The sequence below is a fragment of the Aureobasidium namibiae genome, assembly GCF_000721765.1.
Source record: "Aureobasidium namibiae CBS 147.97 unplaced genomic scaffold scaffold_9, whole genome shotgun sequence".
NCBI classification, from domain to species: Eukaryota; Fungi; Ascomycota; class Dothideomycetes; order Dothideales; family Saccotheciaceae; genus Aureobasidium; species Aureobasidium namibiae.
Window position 1 is genome coordinate 725,327 of NW_013581200.1, and position 19,659 is coordinate 744,985.

The 19,659-nt window shown below is 50.7% G+C and overlaps 8 protein-coding genes across 8 annotated transcripts; 6 read left to right on the forward strand and 2 right to left on the reverse strand.

Moving 5' to 3' along the window:
* Positions 1-1,420: 1,420 nt before the first annotated feature.
* M436DRAFT_47522 (NADPH-dependent medium chain alcohol dehydrogenase) lies at positions 1,421-2,620 on the forward strand (the record flags this gene model as incomplete). The annotated part of the gene is made up of 3 exons (XM_013571603.1): positions 1,421-1,473; positions 1,534-1,748; positions 1,803-2,620. The coding sequence occupies 3 exons, from the start codon at positions 1,421-1,423 to the stop codon at positions 2,618-2,620; spliced, it is 1,086 nt and encodes a 361-aa protein (XP_013427057.1).
* Positions 2,621-3,235: 615 nt separating this feature from the next.
* M436DRAFT_73148 (salicylaldehyde dehydrogenase) lies at positions 3,236-4,740 on the forward strand (the record flags this gene model as incomplete). The annotated part of the gene is made up of 2 exons (XM_013571831.1): positions 3,236-3,252; positions 3,327-4,740. The coding sequence occupies 2 exons, from the start codon at positions 3,236-3,238 to the stop codon at positions 4,738-4,740; spliced, it is 1,431 nt and encodes a 476-aa protein (XP_013427285.1).
* Positions 4,741-5,282: 542 nt separating this feature from the next.
* Positions 5,283-9,215, forward strand: M436DRAFT_10640 (P-loop containing nucleoside triphosphate hydrolase protein; the record flags this gene model as incomplete). Its single annotated transcript, XM_013571460.1, has 2 exons — positions 5,283-5,383; positions 5,456-9,215. Coding segments are annotated over 2 exons (3,861 nt in total), but the record flags the coding sequence as incomplete, so codon positions are not given.
* Positions 9,216-10,074: 859 nt separating this feature from the next.
* M436DRAFT_47922 (alcohol dehydrogenase) lies at positions 10,075-11,501 on the forward strand (the record flags this gene model as incomplete). The annotated part of the gene is made up of 7 exons (XM_013571660.1): positions 10,075-10,173; positions 10,230-10,382; positions 10,424-10,604; positions 10,658-11,026; positions 11,078-11,278; positions 11,329-11,413; positions 11,471-11,501. The coding sequence occupies 7 exons, from the start codon at positions 10,075-10,077 to the stop codon at positions 11,499-11,501; spliced, it is 1,119 nt and encodes a 372-aa protein (XP_013427114.1).
* A 124-nt stretch (positions 11,502-11,625) lies between these two features.
* M436DRAFT_64170 (uncharacterized protein) lies at positions 11,626-12,027 on the reverse strand (the record flags this gene model as incomplete). The annotated part of the gene is made up of 1 exon (XM_013571712.1): positions 11,626-12,027. One exon carries the CDS (start codon positions 12,025-12,027, stop codon positions 11,626-11,628), a length of 402 nt encoding a protein of 133 aa, XP_013427166.1.
* Positions 12,028-12,745: 718 nt separating this feature from the next.
* Positions 12,746-14,050, forward strand: M436DRAFT_47303 (TTL-domain-containing protein; the record flags this gene model as incomplete). The annotated part of the gene is made up of 1 exon (XM_013571566.1): positions 12,746-14,050. One exon carries the CDS (start codon positions 12,746-12,748, stop codon positions 14,048-14,050), a length of 1,305 nt encoding a protein of 434 aa, XP_013427020.1.
* Positions 14,051-15,871: 1,821 nt separating this feature from the next.
* M436DRAFT_82272 (uncharacterized protein) lies at positions 15,872-16,660 on the reverse strand (the record flags this gene model as incomplete). The annotated part of the gene is made up of 2 exons (XM_013571832.1): positions 15,872-16,342; positions 16,394-16,660. The coding sequence occupies 2 exons, from the start codon at positions 16,658-16,660 to the stop codon at positions 15,872-15,874; spliced, it is 738 nt and encodes a 245-aa protein (XP_013427286.1).
* A 742-nt stretch (positions 16,661-17,402) lies between these two features.
* M436DRAFT_46972 (uncharacterized protein) lies at positions 17,403-18,707 on the forward strand (the record flags this gene model as incomplete). The annotated part of the gene is made up of 1 exon (XM_013571491.1): positions 17,403-18,707. One exon carries the CDS (start codon positions 17,403-17,405, stop codon positions 18,705-18,707), a length of 1,305 nt encoding a protein of 434 aa, XP_013426945.1.
* Positions 18,708-19,659: the final 952 nt, after the last annotated feature.

Below are 19,659 nucleotides of genomic sequence, written 5' to 3' on the forward strand. Positions count from 1 at the left end.
TGACTGTGAGTAGCTGGCTCGTTCGACTTACTGTCACAAATGCTACTCCGCAGGATGGAGTTCCCATCTCTGGACATCCGAGATGGCTATCGAGGCCGACCCCTCGATCCCCGCACTTCCTTCTTTGCAGATCTGGGGCAATGCATCTCGGATAGCAAAGTTATATCCATCATCTTTCTCTCTTCTGGTTTCGGAAATCTTTAGGCAGGAGTGCCTCAGGGGACTGATGTAGGCCAGTATGAGAATTGAACAACGTCGCGGGACCCGTCTGTGTTGATCGAATGATTCGCGGAATTCGGTTTTTCCATCGAACATAGACCTACCCCATCAGACCAGCCACTCTTGGGCCATGGCTCAACGCCTCAAGCTGAGAATACTGAGAGGACCTCGCCGACATTCTGGAATGTCATTTTCTAGAGCAGAACGTTCTTGGCGCTAAGCATCCGGGATTCCTGTTTGGAGTTGAGGGATTCGGTAGGTACAGGCGGTCGCCCGAGTGGCATCGATGGAGTCTCTTCCATACGCTCTACACTCTAGATGCAGGTTCTTGCACAGTTGGCACCCTGAACGACTTGTGCTCGTGTTTCGATCGTAGTAGTAGGTTGGCCGTCGAGGAGTGTAAGACGAACGAAATCACACCGATGTTTGCATTGCTTGTGCACGTGGGGTGAGCTCGCAAAGCTCAAGGAGCTTGATGCGCAGGATGGACTGTGCATTGCCGACTCCATTATACCCCTCCATCGCCATTTATCATTGAGATCGTTCTTTGGCAACTTCTAACGGTCTTTGCTGGCAGTTTAGAGCTGAGAGAAGGATTGGGCAATTCCGCCTAATGCGATGTATGTAGCTTCCAAGCGGCATAGTCGGGCTTCTTCCCGGCGGTATGGCGGTTCATCTGTTTCTGGATCCTCCGATCGAAGATCTGTGGACGCATCTGCTGAAAAGTCAAGATGACATATTTGAGCCTCTGATTCCCCTCGTTACATCATCGGTGATTGGTGGAGTTAATCAGGCAAAATGTGCCCCTCCTATTCTTCCGACACTGATCGGGCCAAGATGGGGCAATTGATCATCACGAGTTCGTGAAAGAAACACAGGTCAAGCTGCCAGACAGCTCTCAAAAGATGGCGAGGAAGAAGAAGTGAAGTAGAAGAGGACTTCTTCGATGCGGCTCAGATGCACGATCTGAGGACGGACTATCCCTCGTGGTCTCCGCGGTGACAGAACGGCTTGATCAATTACGTCGAGCACGCTTGTAGCTGCTGCATGAGATCACTTGAGAGGAAGCTCCTCTTGCGGCGCTGCCCCAATATTTTCCCGCCTACAAAAAGGTTTCGAGCTGCACCTCCTCGATCGATTCTCACATACACTCCATCCTACACCTCTGCCAAAACTTCTACCCAATTCACATACCGCAAACATGGGCTACCCCGAGACTGCCGAAGGCTTCATGATCCACGACCACAAGAAGTGGTGAGTACCCATTGATCCGTTTGCAATATGAACAAGATGCTGACAGTCGTTCCTCTACAGGTCTGACTTCAAGAAGGGCGAGTTCAAGCTCAAGAAGTTCGAAGAGCACGATGTCGACATTGCCATTGAGGCTTGCGGTGTTTGCGCGTCCGATCTTCACACCATCACTGGAGGTTGGGGTGATGCTCCCCTCCCTCTTTGCGTTGGCCACGAGGTTGTTGGCAAGGTTGTCAAGGTCGGTGACAAGGTCACCAACTGCAAGGTCGGCGACAGAGGTTCGTAACGATTCTTGATCCACATCTAAAGTCTCATACTAACAACCGTCTCAGTCGGTGTTGGTGCTCAAATCGGTGCCGACTTGACCTGCGACAACTGCAAGGCTGACCAGGAGAACTACTGCCCCAACTCCATCGACACATACGGTGCACCTTACCCTGATGGCACCATCTCGCAAGGTGGTTACGCCTCGCACATCCGTGCCAACGACTACTTTGTTTTCAAGATCCCGGACAACCTCGAGACCTCTATCGCAGCTCCTATGCTCTGCGCTGGTCTGACCGTCTACTCTCCCCTTGTCCGCCTCGGCGCCGGTCCCGGCAAGAAGGTTGGTATCATCGGTATCGGTGGTCTTGGTCACTTTGCCCTTCTGTGGGCCAAGGCTCTCGGTGCTGAGGTCTACGCCATCTCCCACTCTCCCAACAAGAAGGAGGATGCCCTCAAGATGGGTGCTAAGGAGTTCATCTGCACCAAGGAGAAGGGCTGGAACGAGCCTTACAAGTTTGCCTTCGACTTTGTCATCAACACTGCCGACGCCATTGACCAGTTCAACCTCGACGACTACTTCAGCACCCTCAAGGTCTGGGGTAAGTTCCACATGGTCGGCTTCGGTGACAAGCCTATCCCCACCCTCATGGCCCAGCAGTTCGCCGGCAACGGTTGCTCGATCGGTGCCTCTCACATCGGTAACCGCCCCGAGATGGAGGCCATGTTCGAGCTCGCCTCGAAGCAGAACATCAAGTCGTGGGTCGAGACCATCGACGTCAGCGAGGAGGGTTGCAAGACCGCTCTCGAGCGTCTTGACAAGGGCGACATCAAGTACCGCTTCACCCTTATCAACTTCGACAAGGCCTTCGGCAAGCGCTCTTGAGTGCATTGCTTGACACGTTTGGATGATTAATACTGTAATAAACCTACATGACTTTGATGACAAGAGAGAAAGAAGTTGGAACTGGCACTTGGCTGGCCAAGACAGCAATTTGGAATAGCTAAATCGCTCTTGCGAGTAGATGTAGTATTGAACGACACTCTTCAAAGACTTGATGGATTCTTACTGTGATCTGTTCTTCTTCTGAGTGAAATAAAACATGGTCGGGCCGTCGGTAGGGAAAGTTGGCGACCACGGTTGCACATGGGTTCTCCTTCAGACACGCGCAGAGGAACGGATGGTCAGCTTGTGAATTCCGACATGTGCCTAATTCCTATGTCGCATCTGCCGTTAAGGACGACTGTGATGTGCCGCGACGGCATGTTTCGTACAAGTAGAGAGAAAAACGGTAGACAGCCAGAATGCCGACAGGACAAACCGAGTCGCCCCCACAAAGAGGGCCCACTTCCCCTCGGGTCTAGTCATCATCTGGCGAAGGCCATAATTAATGGATGTCTTGATTGATACTATCGCAGTCTCCCTCGTTGTTCCCAAGGCGATTCTTCTATTCATTGTCCATAGTATCGTTTGTCGCATACACATCAAACGCATTCAGTAATGGCCGACTACACAGTGTAGGTTTTGGTGCTATCCTTGGCACGAGAGTCGCGCAGATTCCAAACTCAGATGACTAACACTCATCTTACAGACCCCTCTGGCTGGACGGCAACCAAGTCGTCACCGATACCACCTTCGATGTCAACTCGCCCAAGACGGAAAAGAAGCTGTACAGCTGCTCATCAGCCTCGGTCGAAGATGCCCAGAAAGCCGTAGACTCGTGCCAACGCGCCTGGAAGTCATGGAAGAAGACCAAGAGCACCGAGATTCGCAAGATCCTCCTGAAGGCTGCCGATATCATGGAGAGCCGCTTGGACGAGCTGGCCGGATACCAAATGGAAGAGACGGGTGCTCCCGACTTCATTGTCAAGAGCTTCAACTTGCCTACAACTGTCGAGATGTTCAGAGATGTTGCTGGTCGCATTGGCAGTATCGTCGGCATGATTCCTCAGACTCAAGATGGCGGAGCTTTGGTCTTCAAGGAGCCTTACGGCGTCATTCTGGGTATCGCTCCTTGGAATGCTCCCTACATCCTTGGTTTGAGAGCAGTTATTTATGCTCTGGCCACCGGCAACACTGCCATCCTCAAGGGAAGCGAGCTGTCTCCTCGTTCCTTCTGGGCCATCGGAAGTGTCTTCCACGAGGCTGGTCTGCCCGCCGGTGTCCTCAACGTCTTGTACCACCGTCCCCAAGATGCCGCCGCCGTTACCAACAGGCTTATCGAGGCACCCGAAATCAAGAAGGTCAACTTCACCGGTAGCACCGCTGTCGGTGCCATCATCGCAGCCAAGTCCGGTGAGAACCTCAAGCCCTGTCTCATGGAGCTAGGCGGCAAAGCATCAGCTCTCGTCCTCGACGATGCAGACATCGAGAATGCCGCTTTCCAATGCGCCCTGGGAGCTTTCGTCCACGCTGGTCAGATCTGCATGTCCACCGAGCGCATTGTTGTCCACAAGTCCATCCTCGAACCCTTCTCAGAAGCTCTGAAGGGCGCAATCGCAAAGATTTACCCCGACTCTGGTGAAGCACCTATTTTGGTTGCTAGACCTGCAGTTGAGAAGAACCAGAAGCTCGTCAAGGATGCTGTAGAAAAGGGTGCCAAGCTGCTTTACGGTGACTTGAACTCCAAGGAGACAAACTCACACCGTCTTCGTCCATTCGTCGTACAGGACGTGACCAAGGAGATGGACCTCTACTACACCGAGTCTTTCGGACCTTCCGTATCACTTCTCACCGTCGAGTCAGACGATGAAGCCGTGGACTATGCCAACGACACCGAGTACGGTCTCTCTGGTGCCATCTTCACCAAGGACTTACAAAGAGGTATCAGACTCGCCAGACAGATCGACAGCGGTGCTATTCACATCAACCAAATGTCTGTGCATGACGAAGCTGGCCTGCCTCATGGTGGTGTTAAGAAGTCTGGCTGGGGACGTTTCAACCACGAGTATGGTCTTAACGAGTTCCTGAAGCTCAAGACTGTCACCTTCGCTGGCGACTGGTGAGCTTGGAGCAGAAAGTGATGAATTTGTTCAGATATCATGATGTCTTTTTATGTTGTAGATACCAGAATTTGCATAACAAACACGTTGCGCGCGTCGCATGTTCTTGACCATCACGCAGAGGTGTCCATTTGCTTCAGTGTTGGACTAAGTTGTCTTTGTCGGCTCGATTCATTATTTTGCATGTTGATTTATGCACTTGCTTCATAAGTTCATGCAGGTCATCTATCTCTCCGAAGGTCCGAGCTCATCCACTCTCACACATCCCTGCGACATGCAACACCAGCCCGTGACGTGTCTGCCCAACCGTGTATTCGTATGGAGCGCGTCCTGCTAGCATTCAACAACTAGCTGGCAGTCAAAGCGATTTGGCGATGTCGGACTCGTCGTCTGCACCACCATCCCCAGCGGCGAGCATCAACAATGCTAAGCGTGTTGAGGACGATGTATCCATAGATTCGGCGGTCGAGAGCGAGCTCTCAGATGACTTACCCAGTGCTGAAAAAGATACTGTCGTTGTCAGTTCATACGAGCAAGATGACAATGAGGGTTTCAAATTACGAGCCTACCAGGATGAGATGCTGGCAGAGAGTCTAAAGCGAAACACCATCATTGTGCTGAATACCGGAGCCGGGAAAACGCATATGTAAGTCTTGAGTTCAGAGAAGAGAACCAGATTGTATCGAGATGGTTTGACGAAAGACCCCCTTTACAACAGAGCCCTTGCTAGAACAAGAGCCGAGCTGGAACTGGAACAATCAGACACGCTTGTATGGTTTCTTGCACCCACAGTCGCTCTTTGTCATCAACATCACAAGTCCATCACGACAAACTTGCCGGCATATCAAACAAGGCTCCTGACAAGCGAAGATGGCGTTGACCGATGGACTGATCAAACAGTCTGGGACGGCGTTCTCAAGGATATGAAAATCGTTGTCAGCACGTACGGAGTCCTCCACGACGCTCTCTGTCACGGTTTCGTTGCGATGCGAAAACTCTCTCTGTGCATCTTCGATGAAGCACACCATTGCACCAAGAAACATGCTTCCAACATGATCATGCAGCAGTTCTATCGACCGGCCAAGAGTGCTGGCCAGCCAGTACCTCGGATCCTAGGATTGAGTGCTAGTCCGGTAATGAACGCCAAAGCTGGAGAACTGGAAGTGCTGGAAGCGAATATGGATAGCCATGCAATTACACCACGACTTCACAGATCAGAGTTGATGCAGTATGTGCATATTCCGGAACTCATCAGGCGATCCTTCGAGAGTAAAGAAGCACCCGATTCACCTGGAACATTGCGAGAAGCTCTTACTACTCTGATACATCTTTACAAGATACGCGAAGACCCATACCTCCTCGAAATTGTGCAAACCGGAGGTCCTGACACGCAAGCCAAAGTGAGCCAGATTCTCATGTCGCGAAAGACTTATTGTACAGAACAGCTTTTCGCGCTTAGAAAGCGTGCAGAAGTCATTGCTCGAGATATCAGCCCGTCCGCGGCCGAAACATACATTCAGGCTTGTCGTGACAAGTTTCTGGCAGGTGTCCAACAAAACGATGTGTCTTGGATGCCGGATCTCTCAGATAAGGAGAAGAGCCACCTCGCGAAGCTCATGACGAATCTGAGTGTAAACCCAGTTCCCTCAGACGACATACTGAGTCCCAAACTTCAGCTGCTTTTGGACATCCTAAAGGCAGAGTCTGGACCATCCTTCACTGGCATCGTTTTTGTTGAGCAAAGAGCTGTTGTCGCCGCTCTGGAAGAGTACTTCTCTTCCGTGCCGGAACTATCAAAATCGTTCGATGTCAGCACTTTCGTTGGAGGTTCCAACTCGTCCAAGAAGAAATCAAATATTGGCGACATCAACGATTTGAAAGCACAGCAACAGACACTGGACGACTTTCGCATAGGTAAGAAGAACCTGATCATTGCTACAAGCGTGCTCGAGGAAGGCATCGACATCTCTTCATGTCAAACAGTCATTTGCTTCGATGCTCCTCTCAACCTGGTTTCATTCGTCCAAAGACGTGGCAGAGCAAGAAAGAAGGACTCGAAATATATCATTCTGCTCGCCGATGACGACTCCAAAGGTGAGCCAGCCAAGTGGAATCACCTGGAGGATCGAATGAAGGCGGCATACGAGGACGAATACAGAAATGCTCAGCTGGCAGCTCAACTAGAGCAAACTCACGAGTCAGAAGACAGGAAGTATGTGGTGCCAATTACTGGAGCTCTTCTTACTCTTGACAACGCAAAGTCGCACCTCAATCACTTCTGCGCTACGCTTCAGACCGGTAGCCACGTCAACCATCGACCCATCTTCGAGTGTCGAGCTGATGCAGAAGTTCTGGTTACAGCCAAAGTACTTCTACCGTCTTCTGTGGACAGGAAGTATCGAACGGCCACCAGTGCGCATAGCTGGAAGACGGAAAGGGCAGCCATGAAAGATGCAGCTTTTCAAGCTTGTGTAGCATTGCACCGTGGAGGTCTACTCAACGACCATTTGCTTCCACCTCATATCCAGACTGCAGACCAAGCACGACAGGAACGCCCTGGTCTCATTAAAGTCGCACCAAAGATGAATCCTTGGTCATCGGAAACTCCCAATTCTTGGTTCAGACATGTGGTTGCGCTTGAGATAGAGGGACAGCCTAGTGTTTCTATGGCGATGTTCTTGCCTTTCGAGTGTCCTCAGATTGACGATATTGCTCTACATTGGAGCATGTGGGTGAAGGGTGTTGCAAACATCGGCCTCGGTCAAGTATGTACATTGAACCATAAGGAAATCGACCAAAAACAGCGAGATACGGAGACTATGCTTCTCTCAGTGTTCGCACCTGCCGATATCGCAGATGCAAGGGGCAAATATGCAGCAATATTTGAACCATTGGATTCTCCCATTCCATCAAGCAGCGAAAGTCTGCCAGCTTACGAGGTTCTCTCCAAAGTGCAATCCGCCTCAGACGTGGGCCTTGTACAAATAAGCGGACAACAGGGGCGCAGTTACGTTTTTCAGAGTATCTCAGGCCAAAGTCAGCAAATTCTTGAAGTCACCAGATTTCCGAAGAAACGCGACTTCCTGACTCGACCTTTGGAGGAATCCAAGAAGAATCAGCTTACTCAAGAGGCACTGGCTACGTCACAATGCACAATCAACACTCTACCAGCGAGATATTCGTTCTTCGCTGCCTGTATTCCTTCAATCCTACACAAAGTCGAAACTGCTGTTCTCGCTGCACGTCTGCAAAACACGCTTCTCAAACCTGTGGGTATCAAGAGCCTCCAACTCATCATCGAAGCCACCACATCGGGTAATGCCGACTTCACTGCCAGCTATGAGAGACTCGAGTATCTAGGCGATGCTGTTCTGAAATACTGCACGCATGTCCAATTAGCAGCCCGACATTCCGAGTGGCCAGAAAGCTACTTGACGGCTGAAAAGGGAAGGACCAACGGTAATGCCTCCCTCTCTCGTGCAGCTTTGAGCAGCGGAGTGGACAGATTCATCAACACAACTAAGTTCACCGGCAATCATTGGAAACCGCCTATGCTGTCTACTGGTCAAATAGAGAACAAGGACAAAACAGTGGACAGGAGTACAAAAACACTAGCAGATGTGGTGGAAGCATTGATCGGAGCTTCTTACATCGATCAAGGTCTTGAAGGTGCATTGGCTTGCATCCGAATCTTCCTGCCCAAGGAACAGTGGCTGTCCCACCCAAAATGCATCTCAACTCTACTCTCTCAATTGCCCTCTCTACCTTCCATTCCACCATTCCTGACCACAGTCGAAGGTCTCATCGGCTACAGATTCGCCAACTCTTCATTGCTGCTGGAAGCATTAACCCACTCTTCATTCTCCTCCAACGACGCCCCTTCTTACGAAAGACTTGAATTCTTAGGAGATGCCGTACTCGACCAACTCCTCGTTCCCGCAATCTTCTCCGCAAAACCGGCGTTGAAGAACCATGAAATGCATAGGATGAGACAAGCACTAGCCAACGCCCACATACTCGGAATCTGCTGTTTGAAGCATTCTCTTGCTGCGTCTCGCTTGGAGCCCACGCTGAATGAGTCCGGCGAGGTGGGTTTAGAGCAATCTGCACATATCTACCATCTACATTCTTTCCTTCGCTGTGGCATCAGTGTGCAGAAACAGCGACAAGCGGCACTGGATAGATATGCTTCTCTCCGCAGCACAATCCTGCAACAATTGGATCAAGGCCACGAGTACCCGTGGCCCGATATGCTGCGTCTCGGCCTCCACAGATCCTGTAAGTGGCTCTCTGACATTGTCGAGTCAGTCCTCGGTGCCATCTACATTGATTCCTCCGGCGACCTCTCTGCCTGCAGCACCTTCGTCTCCAAACTCGGTCTGTTTAAACTGCTCGATAGATTCCTTGATGAAGGCGTTCAAGTGGGCTTTCCAAGGGAGCGGCTCGGGTTGATGGCCAATGAGAAGGAAGTGCAGTATCTTGCTTCTTATGATGAAGACGAGCAGTGGAGATGTAAAATTCTTGTGGGCCAGAGGAAGGTCGTGGAGGTGACAGGGTGTGTGAGCAAAGAAGAGGCGGAGGTCAGAGGTGCGGCTACTGCGGTGAGGGTCTTGCAAGAGGAGATTATCAAGGGGATGGAGAGTATTGCTTTGGGTGAAGAGGATCAGGAGATGGTGGACGGGGAGTAGAGTCGAGTACGATATTTGGAAACAGACACACAGATCAGGATAGATAGGCTCTGTAATCACATATTGCCATTTTCGAGCTGCTCATGTATCAAATGGGAATGTTTCTGTATCTCAAGGAAGAGTCAAGAACAAAGACCCGCAGGAGTTTACAAGATGTGCATCTGGAGAGATGCTTAGGCATCATCACAATCACAAATCAGTCAGGCAGGCACAACAGTAGCAAGTAGTGGAGCACAAGTTTGAACGAACCAGTTCTAAACTAAAGTCTGGTTGAATCTTTGACACAACTAGTCTTGCTACACAGCGAAACCGTCAGAAGTTTGGCGGTGCTCGGAAGAGGCATGTTCCAGTGCGGAACAAAACCGCGATCCTATACACCACCCCGCAGTTTATGTCAACCCCGCCCAAGGTACGTGTAGATCCACCTCTATAGCGAGGGGAAGGTTCTTGGCCAACATCTGGCCATCGCGGAAAAGAGGAGCGTAAGCTGTGCACACAGTGTCATGGTCAAATGCCGGTGGAACGGAATCAGAGGGATCCGGAGGGGAAGCTCTTGTGTCCGATTGAATATAATTAGAGCTCTGTGCCCTTTGTTTCTCTGTGTAACAGTTCCAACAAAGTTTTCTTGCTCTTGCACACAATTGCAGACATGTCTACTACCAAAATCATGAACATGGCGGAGACCACGCCTATCATACCCAAGACTTGCAAGGCCGGCGTGGTTTGCAATCCTGGTCCTGACTTTACTGTATGTCCACCTATATCCGTCATCAATCATGAGAGCCATACTGAAAATCATAACAGATTGAAGTCCAAGATTTGCCAGTACCAGAGATCGGCCCAGAGGATGTTTTGATCAAACTCAATGTCACGGGTCTCTGCATGTCAGATGTCCACTTCATGATGGAGGATTGGGGCTTGCCTCCAATGCAAGGTCTCCCGATTTGCACAGATAGAGTGAGATACTGACCTTCATCAGGTCTCAATTCGGCACCAAGTGCGCAGGCCACGAAGGCGCAGGCGTCATCGTCAAAGTCGGAGAAAGAGTAAAGAACCTCAAGATCGGCCAAAGAGCAGGACTCAAGCCTATCCAAGATGTCTGCCACACCTGCGAATACTGCAAGACCGGAAAGGAAACATACTGTCTCAGCTGTGTGATGACTGGTCTCCATATCGATGGTACGAAGCTCCTTTCTTGGATCTCTGACACACGTTTGCTGACTTGCTATCAGGTTCTTACAAACAGTACATCGTTTCTCCCGAACGCTACACCTCGCTCATCCCCGATGGCGTGACTGACGAGATTGCTGGACCTATAATGTGCTCTGGTAGTACTGCATACACCTCTATCAAAGAATCTGGTCTTCGACCTGGTCAATGGGCTGTTTTCCCTGGTGGTGGCGGTGGTGTTGGTATGCAAGCCGTGCAGTTGGCCATCGCAATGGGTCTGCGAGCAATCGTGATTGACACCGGAGCTGAAAGAAAAGAAGCTTGCTTGAAGTTTGGTGCAGACGAATTCATCGACTTCAAGGAAGTTGAGAGCCCCGTTGAGAGAGTCCTGGAGCTCACTAATGGAGGCGCTCATGCCGTGTTTGTCACTGGTGAGTACAGTGGTTAAAAGTATAGGTAATCACGCTGACAGTCTGGCATAGCCGTTCAATCGTACCCTATCGCACAAGGATTCCTCGGCCACCGCGCGGGAGCACAAGTCATGTGCATTGGCCTACCTCCTGCTGGAAAGTACAACATGGAAGTCAATCCGTCAACACTCGCCTTCCGCAACCAGTCCATCAAGGGTACGCTCGTAGCTGGCATGGCTGATGTGGACGAGACCATGGATTTTGCGCGTCGAGGTATGATAACATACGCTACAAAATCAGGCAAGTGCTAACGACGCTGGCAGGAAAACTCCGTCTCGAACCCACCGTGGTCGGTCTTTCCAAGTTCAACGAGTCTGTGCAGAAATTGAAGAACGGACAAGTCGCAGGGTATGTTTCCGGAATCTTAGAATTCTTGTGATAACTGTGCTAACTTCTCGTGCCTAGTCGCATTGTTGTCGACTTCAACAAGGATTGAGGTGAGGATAGTATACATGTTGGACACTTCATTGGAAATCTTGGCAATGCTTGTGGTATTAGTTCGGCCTTTGGAATACTTGACGAATATGTATGAACGGAACCTCAATGTTCTCTAAGAACCACTACAATGTCATATTGATCGGTTGTCGCAACTCATCGTACGAACAAAGACTCGAAATAGAGGTAGAATCCTGATTGGTCGCTGATTTGAAGGTGTTCTCCAAAGCAGAGTTGCTGTTCAAACCGATGATGGAGGTGTCTGAGGTGACCTTGACCTTGGTGTTGCCAGTGATCTTGCCAGAGATGTAAACAACAGTAGGCTCCTTTAGAGTGGCAGCTTTGGTGAATTGAGCAAGAGTAGAGACGGTAGTGGTTGCTCCGCCCTGACCACCAGTGGTGCCTCCGTTGGTAGAGGCGTATCCGACGGGACCAGAGGCAACAGCTCTCTTGTTGATGTTGTCGTGGGGAGCGGCAATAGCCATAGAAGAAAGCGCCGCCAGGGCGATGGAAGAAGTGAACTTCATTTTTCGGAGATGAAAAGAGTGTATAGAGAAATTGAATGAAAGGTCAAGAGTAGGAAAAGAAAGAAGGATAGAGAGACTGAGGAGATGAGATTATGCTTGTCCATCAGATTTATATAGCTTTCTCACTGTACCTGGACTCAATCTTGTCCTATGCTAAGAACGCCTTCTGATGGCAGTTCTCTCGCTCATACAGTGTATAGTTGTTAGGTCACACATTCGGCTGCTGGAACGTGTTGATAATGCAGTTTTACTTAGTCATGCCCTAGAAGCAAGATCTTAGGGTAAGATGCAGTCAGGTGAGTGAATAATATATTCGCCCTTTGCGAACACTCAAGACCTGCTCCGCCACGCTGCCAAGGTCGTGGTCTAGGATACAAGTATACCGATGTGTTGAATCTCAAACGTAGATCGTGTTTCGGCCAAGACTTCGTTTGGATTCTCCTGACGCGACCCAGCGGTGACAAGGATGCGTACCATTGAAAGAGATGGTTGTAGGCTCTGCGCTACAGAAGCGAATGTCAAATCAGTGGATCCAAGGAGTGAGAGTCAGTAAGGTAATGTCTTGTATGAAAGAACCAAGAAGATGGTGGAAGAAGACGCGACGCTGACAAGTCGCGCCAAGCAAATTGCGCCTGACGAATTGGGAATTTCTTGCACCACGCGCGAAAAAATAGCAAGCATCATCTGATCACATACAAATTACCACTGGATAGAAAGAATGGCTGGACAACAGGCCTCTACCGGAAAGGTGCATGCACTGATTGACTACGAAGATCGCTATGTTCAACCCTTGATTTTGGCCGCCATCAAGGCTCGCATGCCCGCCGATGCCCTGGTCTTGATGCAAAGTATTTCGGAAGCACCATCAAATGCCAAATTGCTGCAATGGAAACAGTACGAATCATTGGATCTGGACCATGTGATGGAAAACTCTCGAACCAGTTTGATGAATTCCTATATCATCAGGAAAGCTTTGATCAGAAAGCATTATCTGTCTACTACAGTCTCTCATTGGTTGACCAAGAACCCTGATTCTTGCCTGCGACAGAATGTCAAGCCCAGTGTTGAGTTTGAACTTGACTTTGCGGAATTCCTCGATGATGCTTTAGTCGAGGCTTTTGAGCTGAGAGAAAGCTTCGAGCAGAACGAAGCACTGGAAGATTCGGAAAAACAATGGTGGATCCTGAAACCCGGAATGAGTGATCGTGGACAAGGAATTCGTCTGTTCAACTCAGAAGAAGACTTGACTGCAATCTTCGAGTCATGGGAGGAAGAAAGCGACGACGAGGAAGCCGAACACTCTGGAGATGAAGAAGAGCGAAAGATCGACGACGAAGAGGACCAAGGCAATGGCGTGATCACATCGCAACTCCGCCATTTCATTGCACAACCATACATTCACCCGCCGCTATTGCTTCCTGCTCCTTTCGCTTCTGCAGATCGCAAGTTCCACATTCGCACCTACGTTCTCGCAGTAGGGGCTTTGAAGGTCTTTGTCTACAAGCCAATGCTTGCTCTGTTCGCTGGAAAGACCTACACTGCACCATGGCAAAGCGAGGATCCCAACGAAGAACTGGCAAGTCATCTCACGAACACCTGTATGCAGACTGGTGAGCGTGAAGGCAGTGTACATGCTTTCTGGTCCCTGCCCGACAACGTTCATGGCCTGCCATCTAGCTGGAAGCAGAACACTTTCGACCAGATTTGCAAGATCACCGGTGAAGTGTTTGAAGGAGCCGCTAGGGGTATGATGGTCCACTTCCAACCTTTGCCCAATGCTTTTGAGCTATTTGGTGTCGACTTCATGCTGGATGCAGAAGGAACTCCATACCTACTCGAGATCAATGCTTTCCCTGATTTTGCCCAGACCGGAGACGAGCTTAACAGCATCGTACAAGGACTCTTCGAGGAGGTCGTCGATGTTGCTATCAAACCCTTCTTCGGTTTGTCAACAGAAGAGGAACAGACATCGCAGAGAGAACGCATGGCTTTGGCACTGGATATTGATTTGGGAAGGAACTAAAAGAGCGCTCACTGCTGGACTTTGTAATGCACAATACCTCGACCCAGTCTTGTCCAGCTTTGTGAGCCAGGGCCTTAGGATGTCCATCGTGTTGTTGCCATCTGTGCCTGCTACTATCGCTGTGCAGTACCTCTGACGCTCAGACTCCGATGCTTGCTCTCCTGCAGCAAAACGACTAGGTTGTCTTCCCGCAACTTCTTCTCGACGCACACACTCCATCAACTAGACCCATCCAAAGAGCGACTTCGCATACTCTGCGAGGCAAGTCCAAGAGCCAGTCATCCAAGATATGAGCAACTGCTCAAATATCAATATGCGCTTCTGTCAGCAGCCTCGAGTCAACGGAGACCGCACTGCGAAGCACAGTCTGCTCGCAAGCGCAAGGCATTCTCCTGCAGTACGCATTGCAAGCTTGACTTTCCAACAGCTGGCGAGGAGCAGCTCCGCAGAGGTCAGCACCAGTGAATTGCTCTCCACGCCGATCACCAACCCTCATACAGCGTGGAAGAACCTACACTCGGCAGCGATAAAAAATGAAGTTGTAAGAAGAGGCCTTGAGTACTACTGTTGGAAATAAATGGTTGTGCACGCAGTAGAGATTCGATGAGGTGTCACCAATAGAAACCTAGATGTATACAGCAAAGAAAACAACAAACTACCAGTTCACACGATCACGAAATTTACATCCATGCAGACCCTGGATGACTTCCGATCCAAGTTTCTTGTTGAATGTGTTCTGTTATACTACTCTTAAGCCTGCCCACCCGCGAAGCCTCTCGATCATCCAATCCTCAAAACTCCCTCAACTTCCCGCACCAACCCATATATTGCCCAAACATTCAGGTCCTCACAACCAGAAAACAAAGCCGTGGTGGTGCAGTGGTCAGCACACCCGATCCTTTACCCACATTCTTTGAATTCGTTCGCTTGCTTGAAACACACTCTTTCAAGGGTCAGGAGGTCGTTGGTTCGAATCCAACTCACGGCGTTTTGGTTTATTCTTTTCCTTTTGTCTGTTTAGGTGTTCATTGTGTGAAGTTTGACTATTGCTTTCATATTATATCTACTCGAGCTCGGTGCTTTGGATATCACAAGCTGTGCGAGACAGCTGTTGCGCACTCTTCGATCATCTTTGTGACGATAATGGTGGTAGGGCTTCGTCGTTCTCGACAGCCAGATCGCTGAGAATCTCGTTGATGACACTCGCCTACATGGAGGCATCATCAGAACGTGTCGCCGTCGCTTTTCTGTACGGCCGGATCTCCAGAGCAGTTCAGCTCGCTGTCTGGCTTCGGACGCATTCGCCCAGTCTTTCTTAGTGATTCTCCAGGTTATCGCTTCAGCTGGAAGTTGACTCAGATCCCAGGCTTGCTTCGTACGCGAGAGCGCGTAGCCTTTGCACGCAGAAAGTTCGACAAAGGTGGATTCTCTGCGATTGCCACGATAAATAAAGCGACTACGACACGATTGGTTGAGCCCGTGCAAGTCTCGTTGGCGTGACGAGCTTCGAATATTCTGCTGGACAATCTCGTTTGTGGAGTTGCGGCTTCCTCAATGAAGTTTGTCGAGAGTTCTGATGGCTGAGTCTAACAAGATCGGCTGTGCGGTCAGACTCCGACCAGCTCTGTGAGAGAATTGTAATGCTCATGGAGACCCTGCTGGTAGTTTAGATGGGGGTCCTGAGGATATCGGCGTTAATGTCATTGCTGGTGACAGCTGACACGACTCGGACAGAAAGGCGCAAGAAGGCTGTTCCGAGAATGCAAATATCGGTGTCGCCTGGTTGTGTGTCGATGTCTTGGTGCACTCTGACTTCCACAATCATTTGAGAGCACGACCTCGAGTAGTGCCTCTCACAGTACTTCTGCCAATACCACTGCCAGCTCTTGAGACGCCCCTTCCCCGACCACCTTGACCACCGACACCCACGTATCCTGGGGTCGATGTCGATGTACCCGAGGCTGAGGAAGGCTGTCTGGTCAAGCGACTGGAAGCCGTACTGACCCTACCCCTGAGTTTCGAACCGCGGGCTGCAGGTGGTGGAGCATTCTTCTTCCTTTCTTCTTCTTCGGCGCGTCTTTGGGCAGCGTCTCTTCTGGCTTGCTCTTCGGCAGCACGTCTCTCGGCTTGTTGTTGGCGTACGAATGATTCGTTCTCGATGTCCTGAAGATCTTGAGTCGCGCCTTGCCAGTTCGGGTTGAGTAGTAGTCGTTGGTTATGTTCGGTCTGAGAGAGAATGCGCGTCCATGTGTCGAGAAGAGTCGAGGCCGAGTGCACAGTGCGATTGACGTTCTATCTTGTGTCAACAATCGAACGAGACGCGCAGCGAGATACTCAGCATACATCCATGTTGCCCTTTGCTTTTTCCAGACTGGTGACCACATCTTCGATGACCTTGTTGATCTGTCGCACACTTTCCAACTCTTTGCGCAGAGCAGCCTCACGCGACTCTGATGTTTCTGGTCGGGGAGCACTGGGCTTGGAAGGGGTTGGGCCGAGATCGATGTCCATGTCGTAGTCGACATCTTCGTCTTCGTAAGGCATGTCGTCGTATTCCTGATCTAGATCATCGTTCAGACGCAAAGCGCCCATGTCTGGTGGTTGCGGCATGTTTGGCTAGAGGAAGTCACGATGTTGCGACTGCCAGATTGAGAATTGTATGATTTGAATCAAGGTGTTTGATTGCTTGTTTGCACTGTCAATATTTACTCGGTCTGTTCTTGCCCGACATCTCAGCCACACAGGGCGTCTCCTCCAAATCATACATTTCGTAGGGCAAACCAGTTGGCGATACTTTTGGTCTAATCGAATTGACCATACACCCTGTTCTTTTCCCTTTCCTCTTGTCTGTAGCATCCATAGCACTAAGCATAGCAACGAGGAAAACAAGGAAGAAGCCGAGGGCGCACGGACCACAGGCTCGATCGTCCCTGCCACTTTCCAGCCACCGCGTTTCCCTTCGCTCGGCGGAAGGAAGCAAGGCCAGGGATATCGCGACATCCGCCCTTGCACAACTGCACAACCTCCACCTCATCCCGTCTTGTCTTGTTTACCATCTTCATCGCCCGTTTGTATACGCATACGGAGCCCGCTGCAAGATCTTTCTTGGATATTCACATCGCTACAAAGATCAATACCACGCGCCTGAGCAGACGTCGCGCCTTTCTCGTGTTTCGGCGCGTTCCATCTTGTTGTTGTCGCAAAAGACAAAAACCTCAAGGTCGTCACAGCGCCAGGGTCATCGTCAGGACGATAGAGTGGTCCGACTTGGACAATTGGGTCGACCGGCCGGGCCTGTTCGTTTGTTGTCGCCGCAAGACACGTCTAGCTTTCACTCACTCTCACCGCCGCCATGATGAAAGACGCAACAACTCCTCCACCTCCCTCCTCGCGACTCCGCACCCCTCCCACTCCCAAGCACGGCGCTGGCTACCATTCCTACGACCCATACGAGCCTAGAAGGTCCCAGAGAGTTCAGCGTCTGCACAACATCCACGACAAGGAATCAACATCCTCATCGTCACGCAAGTCGACTCTTCAGCGCTCATCATCAACCTACACCCTCTCGCCTCCAGCTTCTCCTGCCGTCGACCGACTTGAACCACAACAAACTCCCGCCAGACCTACCCCTGTGCGTCAATCGCTTTTCACGCGCAACAGACCTACCAACACTCCAAACCCCAACACCACCCTCTTCGACTTCTTTGCACCTCAAGCTCAACTCCCAACTCCCGCATCGATGTTGCCCACCCCCAACAAGTCGCCTTTCAAGCGCGACTCCAATGCCATGCAGTCCACAGCTCGCATTCTCAACTTCAAGCCCCAGTCAACCATGCCCACTCCACGCAAGAAGGCCAAGTCGCGTCTCACCCTGGACGATGATGATGCTGTTCATGAGGAGGTCCAGGTCTTCACCGACATTCAGGATCGCATTCCCACCGTCGACCGCACCGAAGACAACCCTTTCATCGGTCCCAGAAAGACTAGAGCTCGCACCCGCGCTCAGACTGCTCCTTCGTCATCGACCGACGCTGACATGGAGGACGACAATGCTGATGATGACAAGGGCATTCTCTACGTCTTCCGCGGCAAGAAGATCTTCCGCCGCTTCGAGAAGGCTGCTGACGAGCATGTCGATTCGGATGCTTCGTCCAGCTCCATCGACAGCCTCAAGCGCAAGGCCGGCGTCTCTGCTTCTCGTCCCTTGACACGCTCATCATTCAAGCCTCGTCTTCTCTGGCCAAGCGCCAACAGCGACGGCGATGCCGATGAGGAGGAGGCTCTGACCGACATCGATGAGGACAACGTCTCTGCCGCCGAGCCAACTCTCTTCGCTCCCGTTGCCCAGACCGACAAGACTCCCTCATCAAAGAAGGTAGTCGCCCACCCTGCCACTCCACCTTCATCTCACCGCAACACTCGCTCGGCCGCCCAGCAGATCGCCATCTTTGCAGACCCTCACAACGAGCTCAACCGTGCTATCGCCTCGCCATCCACTACTCCCATGCCTCAGAAGCCCTCCTCTGGTCCTCTCTTCGCTGGCTGGCCTCGTAGCAAGACCGCTGAGGAAAAGGCTGCTCGTGGCGAGAAGCGCCCTCGTACCAACATGTCAGAGCCTGACTTGCCCGCTAAGCGCGCCCGCTCCACCTTGTTCTGATCGATTCCGAGCGAACGCTCTGCTTTGGATCCAGACTCACTTCTTCAACTCAACTTCACTTCTACGACTCATCGTTCATTCTGTTTTTCAGCCCTCGATTGTTTTTCTGCATGGCATGACGCAAAAGCGCCGGGGAATGGGGGAGTTAATGGTTCCAATCAAACGAAAGTCTGATGTTTCCTTACATCCTGTCTCTTCTACATGACTTTGGCGGCGTTTACGAGAACTACGCATGGCATCTTCTGCATCCCTGCATCCTTCATGACACGTTGTTATCGAAGAGGTGGATGCTTTTCCTTGTTGCCGTCATGTTTCCTCTTTTTGCTTTTCTCGGATATCCACCACCTCTTTACGAGGTCTAGATAGTCTCAACAGACCTGATCCTGTACTATACCCCGCCATCAAGGCATACAGAGATCTTCAGTGTCATGAAATGAAATTCCACAGTTGTGTAATCAACTGATCTCGCTCTCCACTCCCGCTTCTGACTTCCTCTTGACTCAATTGACCCGATAAATGCTTTGCCTTCCCATAAGCAACCTATAGCTTCGATGCCATGACCGTAAGGACAGGAGTGCTGCAATGTGATTATCGGTCTCTCGTACCACTACATCTGCGTCTGCATGTGTCATGCTATGCAACACTAGAAATGCACAGCTCTGTCAACAAACAGATGTGTATCCGCTCAGACCAGTAGGTCCGATCCCATGTTCTTTTTCTCCAAGAGATATTTTTCCTATCTATGGGTTCACGCGTGATCTGGAGAACATCGAGACCACCAGCCAAAACGAAAGATTCGATGATGATCAAGAGAGGCAAGAATCTGAAGTACGGTGATTCAGAGTTGAGGTCTTGGCCGCGAACTAACAGCGTCCGAAAGATGTTTACTTTGGAGGGAATATAGGATAGCTCGGGTCTGTTCTTCCAGGATATGGTGGCTGATGAGAGAGAG